The sequence below is a fragment of the Alexandromys fortis genome, unplaced genomic scaffold (assembly GCF_014885135.2).
Source record: "Alexandromys fortis isolate MF-2015 unplaced genomic scaffold, M_Fortis_MF-2015_v1.1 scaffold_4, whole genome shotgun sequence".
NCBI classification, from domain to species: domain Eukaryota; kingdom Metazoa; phylum Chordata; class Mammalia; order Rodentia; family Cricetidae; genus Alexandromys; species Alexandromys fortis.
The window spans coordinates 20,882,841-20,894,116 of record NW_026067944.1 but is presented as its reverse complement, the minus strand read 5'-3'; the positions used below and the strand labels follow the sequence as shown (position 1 = coordinate 20,894,116).

General features: G+C 35.6%; 1 protein-coding gene across 2 annotated transcripts; it reads left to right on the top strand.

Annotated features, from left to right (window-relative positions):
* Window positions 1-4,493: 4,493 nt before the first annotated feature.
* LOC126505791 (olfactory receptor 5AC1-like) lies at window positions 4,494-8,110 on the top strand. Of its 2 annotated transcripts, XM_050149042.1 has the most exons (2): window positions 4,494-4,527; window positions 7,218-8,110. In XM_050149042.1, the coding sequence occupies exons 1-2, from the start codon at window positions 4,494-4,496 to the stop codon at window positions 8,108-8,110; spliced, it is 927 nt and encodes a 308-aa protein (XP_050004999.1). The 2 variants fall into 2 exon arrangements, with proteins under 2 accessions (XP_050004999.1, XP_050005000.1); XM_050149043.1 differs by lacking the exon at window positions 4,494-4,527 and having other exon boundaries at window positions 7,193-8,110.
* Window positions 8,111-11,276: the final 3,166 nt, after the last annotated feature.

Genomic DNA, 11,276 nt, shown 5'->3' with positions numbered 1-11,276 from the left:
ACAATACAGTCCACCTTCTCACAGACACCCACTGACACTCAGCAAATTCTGTCCTACCTACATTGGCCCTTTCATCCTAATAGCAAAGCTCTATTTCATTTTGTTAAGGCTCACCTCCAACCCACCCCTGAGGACTTAGAATTCTGAAAAGTATCACTGCCTCTTGTAAAATCTGTCAAAAAGTCAGATCCCAAGACCAAATACAATAATTTCCCTTTTCTCACCCACCAGGCCAGGGGCTCCCTTCCAGGAACTGACTAGCAGTTGGATTTTACTCATATATACATGGTAAGAAGAGTTAAATATCTCCTGGTTTTGGTGGAAACAATGCCTGGGTGGATTGAAGCCTTCCTCTCCACTAATAAGAGGGCCCAGACAGTTTCCTATGTTCTTCTCCAAGAAATCATTCCCTGGTGTCGAATTATTAGTTGTTTGTGAATCCCTAATTGAACCCTGTAAAGGAGTCTTAAAGGCAAACCCTTTAAGGCTCCCAATAAAATATAATATGTATGTATCCCTAAGTGGCTTTTATACATAAAACATTGAAAAAACAGCCTATAATTCACAACCAGAGAATCTAGACAACAAAGAGAGCCTTAAGAGAAACATACTGGAACTACATAGGAAGCCAAAAAGGATGATATCTCTTGAGGAAATTGAGACTGTGAGGGTCATTGGAAAGAAAAGAAGGGGAGAGGAGATGAAGGGAGAGGAGCAGACAAAATTTATAGCTCAATAAAAACAAGAAAAAAGTTGAAATATAGTAAAAAATTAAAAATTTAAAAATTGGGTACAGGTCTAAACTGCGAATTCTCAACAGAAGAACTTCAGATGGCCTAGAAACTTAAAGAATTGCTCACCATCCTTAGATATCAGGGAAATGCAAATAAAATGACTCTGAGATACCATCTTACACATGTAAGAATGGCTAAGATCAAAAACACCAATGACAGCCTATGTTGGAGAAGATATGGAGTAAGGAGAACACTCCTCAACTGTTGGTATAAATTTAAACTTCTACAACCACTTTGGAAATCAGTATGGTGGTATCTCAGAAAACTGGCAATCAATCTACCTCAAGACCCAACGATACCAATATTGGGTATATACCCAAAGAATTCTTAATCTTACCTCAAGGATACTTGCTCAATTCTGTTCATAGCAGCACTATTCACAGTATCCAGAAGGAAATAACCTAGATTCCCCTGAACTGTGGAATAAATAAACAAAATGTGGTATATTGATTGATATTTCTGTCCTGCCTGGTCCCACAACCATTCAGTTCCAAAGAAACACACAGAGGTCTACATTAATTATAAACTAATTGACTTGTTATCTCAGGCTTCTTATTAACTAACTTACATCTTACATTAACCCATAATTCAGAGACTTAGTACCTTTTATCAGTGAGGCATTCTCATCTTGCTTCCTCTGTGTCTGAGTGACAAGTGCAGACTGAGCCTTTTCTCTTCCCAGAATTCTCCTGTTCTGGTCACCCCACCTATACTTTCTGCTTGACTACTAGCCAATCAGCATTTTATTAAACCAGTAAAAGTGGTAAATCTTTACAGTCTACAATACCATTGTTGCACAGAACTTCCCACTCTGTTTTTAAAAACAAAAACTCTGACTCTAATCTCCTTTGTTTAGCTTTTTTCCTGATCATTATCCATAACAACTTGTAATCAGTACTCTAAACAAAGACAAACATTCATATTCATTTTGGGGGGTGTGGGCATAGTTATCTAGGCTACTTCCTGCTGATTGGGGTGCTGATAATCTTATAGGGACCCTAAAGAAGATTTAGAGTTATGATCAAGTCCTGAATGAAATATTCTGTAAGGCTTGATCTTCACAGCCAGTAATCTTGAGGCTGTTCTCCATGTATAAGTCAGAGGAAACTCCAACAGATGTCTTTTGAAATGTTGGATCATCTGGGACATCTGTTCCTATTGGAGATTTCTTCAGGAGGGTCTTCCTTAATCAAACCTGAAATTTTTAACCCAGAATGAATCCACAGCCTCTCATTTCCTGTGGAAAGAAAAGTAAAAACCTCTTCTGCAAAGTAACATATCTTTTGACTTATATTTTAATGTCAAGGCAATTTCTAAAATATATTGGTTGGATTAATCTAGCAATATTTATAATCAGATGTCTTTTAGCAGCTGTTGCTCCTTCCTCAGCCACCAAACAATTCAAAGACAACAAAATAACATACAGTATCCAGACTCTCTGGGTATTTTCCATCTTTCTGTGGCTTTATTTTAAGTCTACTTTTTTTGAGACAGGGTTTCTCTGTATATCTTTTTCTGTCCTGGAATTTTCTTTGCAGACCAGGTCCTCCTAGAATTCACAGAGAACCGCCTCCCTCTGCCTCTCAAATGCGGGGATTAAAGGTGTGTGCCACCATAGTGTTACATTTACACAATGGCGTGTTACTTGCAATAAAAACAATGACATCATGTAATTTGCAAGAAAATGGATGGAACTTGAAAAAGTCATCTTGTGTGAGATAAACCAGACCCAGAAAGACAAACATGGTATTTACTCACTCATAAGTGAATATAGATATAATGTAAAGAATGACCAGGCTACAATCCACATCCACAGAGAAGTTAGGTAACAAGAAGGACCCTAAGAAATTAACATGTATTCTTGAGAAAAAGAAATAAAAGAGATCTCCTGGGTAATAAGAAGGACTCTTAAGAGATTCACATGTATCCTATTGAAGGGAAAATAAAAGAGATTTCCTGGATAAACCAGGAGTGAGAGGATGGTTGTGCATAGGAAGAAATGGGGGCATGGAAAGGAGATATTCATTGGTCATGTTGTGGGAAGGACAGAGGGAGAGTACTGAAAGAAGTATGCTTCTAGAAGGAGGCATTTTAGGGTTAACCCAGTGCCAGGGAATCTCCCAGGAATCCACACTGATGACCCCAGCTAAAACTCCTAGCATTAGTGGATAGGGATCTTGAACTGGACTTCTCTTGTAATCAGATTGGGGTTTACCTACCATAATTGTCATCAGAGGCCCTTCATGCTGTAATTGATGGAAGCAAATGCAGATACCCATAGTTAAGTACTGGACTGAGCTTCACAATTCAAGTTGAAAGGAGGAACAGGAGATTTATGAGCAAAGGGATTCAAGAACATAAGGGGGAAAACCACAAAGACAACTGGACTAAGGTAAAGAAAGTTCATGGAATCTGGATCAACAGCTAGGGTCACTTCATGGGATCAACCTAGTCCCTCTGCATATGAATTACAGTTGTGTAGCTTGGTCTTTAGGGGGGCTAGCAATGGGAGTAAGACCTGTCCCTGGCACATGAGCCAACTTTTAGAAATATATTCCCCATATTGAAAAGCATTGCCCAGTTTGTGAAGGCTGTAGAACTTGATATTGCCTCAACTTCATATGTCATGCTTTGTTGATTCCCATGTGAAACCTGCCATTTCTGAACAAAGAAGGAATGGATGGAGTAAGAAGGTTAGGGTAGGAAGAGGAAGAGAGTAGGGAGGGTAAACTGTGGTTGGTATGTAAAATAAGAGGAAAAATATTTAAAATAAATATTTTTGAATGCAATATCATTATTGCTTAAAAGTAAATTTAGATTGCTATTATGTTACATTATTTAGAAAATATGAATGGTCCAAACTTTTCATTTGACTTGTAATTAATTAACCTATATCTTTAGTTTTTGAAAGAAATAGAGCATAGTAAGGATATCTACAATACTGTTAATAGTTTTGATCTGCTAATTAGTGAACAATGCCCAGAAGATTGCATTTATCCTACAGGGAATTTTAGCCAGCATTTAGGGAATTTCAGTGTTCATCTCAAAAACAGGATTGAAGGCAGAAAGAAATAATTATGATTCCCTCACAACTGTTTTTGTTAAGGAAAATCGATGCAGAAAGAGCAATTCTTGATACCCTTCTTCCCTCACTTAAACTATTCTACATGAGGATTTTTTTTCTTGCATCAGTGGGTGAGAGATAATTTTTTCTTATTTTCATTTCTAAAAAGTTGAATGAAGTCCATATCAAATGTGAAGACTTCCCCAGTATATTTAACAATATATATGGAAATATCATTTAAGGGGATTTATCTAACAAATAGAACACAAAGCAGTTCCAAATGAAAGAGCTAAATCCCTATGGACGCACAGGTACTTGTTTGTGGACCAAAGATTTGATCTCCATCGTGAGGTTTTGTGAAATCCTTGTAGGTAAATTTTTACACTGTGCTTCTTATTAATAACACTAAGGAGTTTAGCTTCATAAACTACTGAGGGGTATTGCATCATAGAAACCTAGGTATGCTATGGTGAAACCACAAATCAAACTTCATAAACTTTTAAATGAATTGTAATAAGTCAAAGGTGGAGTTGAGACTCATATGTTCTGAAAATTAGCATTCTGTTTCCTTAATTAAGATAGCCAGAAAGTGATGACACATGCCTTTAATCCCAGCACTTGTGAGACAAATACAGATGGACCTCTCTGAGTTTGAGGCCAGCCTGGTCAGTGAAGATACATGACAGGATCCAAAGCTAGATAGAAACCCTGTCATAAAAAGAGAAAAAGAAAAAGATAATGTAAAAAAAAACACAAATATATAAAAATTTCAGTTAACTTTATAATGAATTTTATTTTAAAAATATCCTAGAAATCAAGTTAAATCACTCAGAGGATTGTAACAACTAGGCAGTGTGTCTGCCTGCTTCCACCCCTGGTTCTTGGTTCACTTAGCACTCCTGGAAGCATGAAGAAAGGCAATTCCACCACACTGCAACATCAGTTACATTAGTAAATTTTTAGCAGATAACAATTGTAACCTTACAATTTTTGGAGATCAGATGTTTTAATTTATTTCAAACATGCCAGCTTCCATTAATGTCTTTACAAACTTATAAACTACAATTTCTTTTATCTATTTGCAGTAAGAATGGAGAAGATATCACTTCCCAGAATACTGTCTTCTATTTAAGTGAAACAAAGTCCCTAGATAACTTCTTATGTAATAATCAAGTTCCTCATATTTTTACTTTTTAAAGTTAATCATAGTCACCATGCTTTTTATTTAACTCTATATTCCAACAGTTTTCCGTTTTCTTTTGGTTTGTAGTGATGACTCTTGGAAAAAAAATACTTTCAGGAGACCACCCATATGAGCTTGGGGTCTATAGTTAAATCCGTAATGAAATGGTAAGGTAAAAATTTAAAAAATATGTATTGGAACACACCGATTTGTCTTGTCTTCTAGCAACCCATGACTGTCTTTTGTTTAGAGATTCATGCCTGATGTTTACAGTTGACCTGTTCCTGTTTAGTTTACCAATGCAGTGTTGTGTATACATGAACACATTATGTGCAGGATTCTGCATATTTTATCATTACAGAAATGTCATGTGATGGTGGTGTCTTCATTTCCCTCCTCCTTGGTTTGTATTGGATCAATCTTCACCCCATGGCTTATTGCACTCATGGATACATGTTGACCTTCGTTTTTTTCTTCCTTGTCTGTTATGAATATAGTCACTATTAATCAATTTGTTTCTGAAATTTGTCATATGATTTTCTATTTTTTATTTTTCTTGGCTACATTGTAACGAACTGTGAAGGTTGACACCCTATCTCCCAAGAGCTTTAGGTATTCACAATGATGATCTGTGCAGGGTCACATAGTGCACTGCCTGTGCACATCTTCCTGCAGTAGTCTGAGCATGGGTTCTCCATCGTGTGTGCAGCACGGCCCACATACCTAGTGACTTTTCTAGTCTCTGTATTCAAATGCATGGTGAGATGCAACTTATGGAAGGAATGATTTTCTTCTTAAAAATAACTTGAATTTACTGTTTTGTGCCTTTGAGTGTTTGCCTACTGGATATCTGTGAATCCCGTGATGTGCCCCTTGAACTCAATGCCTGAGGAGAATGTCAGATCCTCTAGATCTAGACTTACATATGGCTGTGAGCTACTATGATGCTGCTGGGAACTGAACCAGGATCTTTTGGAATAGTGGCTACTGCTCATAACCACTAAGCCAATTTCCCAGCCCCTCCATTTCTTTCTATCTCATTGCATTTCTTTCAGCGCTTAAATTATATATAGCTGTTGAAAAACTTAGCCTTTCTTTTCACTGTTGTTTCTTTTGTAATGTTATATAATCTGCCTTCACTTTCAAAATCTCACTCATGAAATTGAAAGGAATGCAGTGTTTTTTACCATAATTTTGTTGCAAGGAAATAAAAAGGTCTACTAGAAAGCAATGATGGTATAAGGAGCCAAAAAATCGGAAATAAGATTTCAAATTGCTATCTTATTACTTGACATTTAGTATGTTAATATAAAAAGATTATGCACATAAGTAATATTAAAAACATATTTACATACTTTTACCATATAATATTTTAAAGATGTATGTGTATACATAAAATGAAAGTAGAAAGGATATCATCAGGAAGAAGAAAGATTAGGAAAGGGAGAAAATGTGATATTTCTTAGTTGTATTTTCAAAGCACATAATACAAAATAATGACATTATATAAACTATAACTTTGTATAATTATTTATTAATAATAAAATATAGTATTTTGTAGGAAACTGTAAAAGACTTTTTAAATTGAGATAGTGTCTCTTTAAGACATTTTATTATAAGCCTGAAATGATGACATGTGCCTTTAATCCCAACACTCTGGAGACAGAGGCAATTAGACCTGAGTTTGAGGCTAACCTTGCCTGAATATTAGCACCAGGATAGCCTGGGCTACATAGATAAACCCTTTCTCAAAATGACAAAAACAAACAAGCAATCACATATGACATTTTAGTATAAAATGAGTTATATATTTTTCATTCTAATGTCTTTATACCACCTCTCTCTCACACACACACAAAGTCACATACTTTATAACTGATTAAGATACGCATGAGAAGGTAAATTAGTGTGATCGGACTCATTATTTATCTTTCAGATAAGTGGGTCTGAAAGTTTGTACATTAAAATTGTTCAGAAAATATTTTGTTTCAGGCATGATTAAAAAGCAGAAACAAGACACATTCCTATCTATTGACTGTGGACTGCCTGAAGCACACAAAAGTAGTCTCAATACAATTTTATTCTACTGGGTCTTATTTACATTGAAAAAACTCTCCCCCTTCCTTGCAGTGAGCAGTATGAGCAGGTGTGATGGTAGGAAACTGGACCCAGTTAGCTGAATTTTTTCTTCAAGGAATAACAGATCGTCCAGAGCTACAAGTCCCTCTATTCCTGGTGTTCTTTTCCATCTATGTCATCACCATGGTGGGCAACCTTGGCTTAATTTTTCTTGTCTTGAAGGATCCCCATCTTCATACTCCCATGTACCTTTTCCTTGGAAGTTTGGCCTTTGCTGATGCCTGTTCTTCAACCGCTGTGACTCCAAAAATGCTTATGAAATTTTTAAATAAGAATGACATGATATCACTGTGTGAGTGTTTTTCCCAATTTTATTTTTTTTGTTCAAGTGCGAGTGCAGAATGTTTCCTACTGGTAGTGATGGCCTATGACCGCTATGTAGCCATATGCAACCCTCTGAACTATGCAGTTGTAATGTCCAAAAGACTCTGTGTTCAGTTCATAAGTGTATCATATCTAATTGGACTTCTACTTGCCTCGATTCATGTAGCATTATTATTTAGGTTAACTTTTTGCAATTCCAATATAATAGATCATTTCTTCTGTGATGTCATACCACTCTATACAATTTCTTGCACTGACCCATTTATTAATGCCTTGGTCCTTTTCATTTTTGCTGTTTTTGTAGAAGTGAGTACTTTTATGAGCATTATAGTTTCTTATATCCATGTGCTTTTTGCCATCCTGAAAAAAAAGTCTAAGAAGGGCAGAAGCAAAGCGTTCTCCACCTGCAGTGCCCACCTCATGTCTGTCTCTTTGTTCTATGGCACCATCTTTGTAATATATGTGATATCTGTATCAGACACAGAAAATTATCAAGGTAAACTGTATTCATTATTCTACACCTTTATCATTCCTCTACTGAACCCCTTTATTTACAGCCTAAGAAACAAAGAAGTTTTAGGTGCATTGAGAAAACTCAGAAAATAATCACTATTTTCTGAAAATCTTAAAGTGTTTTCTATCACTAGATTCTCTCTTTTTAATTTCATCATAATATTTGGCACAGTATATTGCAGGGATAATGTGAATTTTTACATACTGTTAGGTAGAACAATAAAGCATAAATAAAATGCCTGTTATTATTATTGTTGTTGTTGCTGCTGTTAAAATAGTGAAGTCTTTAAGGGATAATAGAGAATAAACTGTTTTTTAATTCAAACTCAAATGAGAACATGAGTTATCTGCAAATTATTTTCTTCATAAGATTAATACATTCTTCTTTTTCTAATACATGTGTTTGTATATTATTGAAACAAAAATTCCATGTGTATGCATTCAACTTCTATTTTTCACTTATTGATTTTTCTTTTATACATAAATACATTGCAAATGATCATAACTAACATCCACCGTCCCCTCTCATCCTCTTCCCATACACCTGCTGATTTTCTTCTTACTGTCAAAGGGAGCCCTTCCCTAATCTCATGTTTTTTCACACCTGCTGTATTTAACACAGTCATTGCAATTATGGACATACAGCTGTGGAGGACGCTGCACAAAGAACACTGCACTCTTGATCCAAAACAGGGGAAAAAGGGCTGAAGTCAAGCTAGAACCTCTCTCTCTGATGAGTAGCCCTAGCCCTTGAGTACCAGAGAATGCTACAGAACCCCTCTTCTTCCTCTGGCGTTTACATTTCTTCTGCTCACACTTCTATCATGTCCCTTAGGCCTTGGAGCAAGTGCAATAGTTGTCCCCTTCAGGACTGAGGACTCTAGAGTTACTTATTTTCAGCACATTGACCATTTTTTTAAAAAAATGTGGTTTTTGAAATTTTTATATATAAATACAGTATTTACGGCATTTCTACTCTTTTGTTTTCCCCCTCCAATTATTCCTGTCACATTTTCTCACATTCTAAAGCTCTGTTATGAGTCTCTGTGTAATCATTGTCCTTCACAGTAAGAAGCTTCTGTAATCAAGGGTGAAAACTACGGCTAATAATACATCTGTTTGGACAGTAGTCTAACCACATGTCCATTTGGCATGATAATAAGTAGTAAATCCTACACCACAAGATTTGTGGCTGCCGTGGTCAGGCGCTTTTAGTCATGTTTACAGTACCAGGTATGCATGTCTTTCCATGGAGTAGGTATGAAATTCAATCAGTTTGCCATTGATTAGCCCCTAAGAATTGTGCTCTCTCTAAATCAGTGGGAAGGAGTGCCCGACAGATGCCAGGGCTATCAGTGAGTGAACTCCCCCTATAGCCTCAATATCACCTACTGGTAGTCTGAGGGCTAGGTCTATTCAGCTGGGAGAGAGATTCTTGCTTGACTCCAGCCTGTTGCCTCACTGTTATGGGTCAAGAGTGAACTGCTTTCAGTAATAGAGTTTTACCATGTGTTTCTGTTAGGCACCCAAGAGAAAAATGCAAAAACTTTGCCTTGGGATGCTCTGTGGCCTTCACAATTAACACGCAGGGAATTGTCCCACACTTGATAATGGTATTTTCCTTAAAATTACTAAGGATTCTGGTATCAGAATTGGCCAGCATGTCAAAGACGTCAGTTTGAATTTCTTTTATCAAAGCTATCTATATTGTTTAATATTGTAAACTAGCTATCAAAGTAGTAGTTTCCCTTTTTACTCAATTAAAACCTATTTCAAATCTTGATTGATTATATAAAATTTCCTGAAATGTGATTACATAATTGTAAACAATAGGGATATTTTTATTTTTATAACCACTGCATATTACACACATGATAATGTATTGAAACCCAGTAAAAAATAAAACAATACTAGCAGTAACCTTGAATATTCTATTGTAAGTACCAACATCAGACATCAGACTATTATACACATTTTTTTCATTTGACAGTCGTTGACCTTGCCATTTGTCTCACAATGCAATTTTCTTTTTTTTCACACAATGCAATTTTCTATATTTCTTTTAAGCTATAGCTATGATAATTACACACACATATATATATACGTATATTTCATCCTGTTACCCTCTTTTCTTTCATTTCTCTCTCTTTCTGGATACATTCTTCCTACCTACTTACCTTAAAGCAGATGGTTTATTATTTGTGTTTTACTGTCCCCACAAGATTTCATTCAAATCCCCACGTCCTGTGGCTCCTCTCTTACTTTCTTGACTGTAAAGATACTCTCTCAACCTTATTAACAAAAATAAAAAATCTCAAAAATAAGTTTATCAATGAGGAGTAACATGTAGCATTTGTCAATTTCCCTGAATTATGTCCCTTAATATAATATTTTTAGTTCTACTGATTTTCCTTGGTATTTCAATAATTTATTTTGCTTAACTTTAATAATTCAGCTCAGCTAAGCTGGGTCTCATGATATGTCTTTTTAGCTATTTTAGAAGCCTGTGTACTGTCTTCCCTGGTTGTTGCATAAGTTTACAGTCTCTCCAAGTGATCATGATGGTTCCTGCTTCTCTATGTCATACCAGCATTCGTTTCCTTACTAAAGTTGATTTTTTTCTCTTATAATTCCAGAGATGTAATACAAAATGTACTTTGTTCAAATTACTTTCATCATCCTCCCCTATTATCTTCCATCTCTTACCAAATACCTTCTCCTACCAAAGTTGATGCCAAGAAATATTGGCAAACTGAACCTAAGAACACATCAAAAAATAAATCATCCCAAAGATGCAACACAGAAAATTCTGTCAATGTAATCCACTATATAAAAAAACTGAGAGAAAAAACACATGATCATCTCATTAGATACTGAATCAGACTTTATCTAAGTTCAGTAGCCCTTAATGATAAAGGTCTCGGAGAATTCAGGGGTACAGGGAGTGTATATAAGCAATAAAAGCAATATACAGCAAGTCAAGAGTCAGTTTAAATGGAGAAAAATCAAGGTGATTCCACTAATATCAGATAAAATATCCACTCTCTATATTTATTCAATATATTACTCGAAAATCTAGCTATAAATCAACAATAAATCAGCAAAGGGAGATTGGAAAGAAAGAAGTCAAACTTTTGCTATTTTCACATTATATAATATTCACAAGTGACCAAAAAATATTCTACCAGGAAACTCCTACAGCTGACAAACACCTTCAGTGATGTTGTAGTTAGAAGATTAACTCAAGAAAAAATCAATA

Bases quoted from the DNA above. Each gene is read 5' to 3' on its own strand.
- LOC126505791 (XM_050149042.1), top strand. From the start codon at position 4,494: ATGGACCTCTCTGAGTTTGAGGCCAGCCTGGTCA. The intron at 4,528-7,217 runs GTGAAGATACAT...GGACCCAGTTAG, and splicing joins GTTTGAGGCCAGCCTGGTCA to CTGAATTTTTTCTTCAAGGA.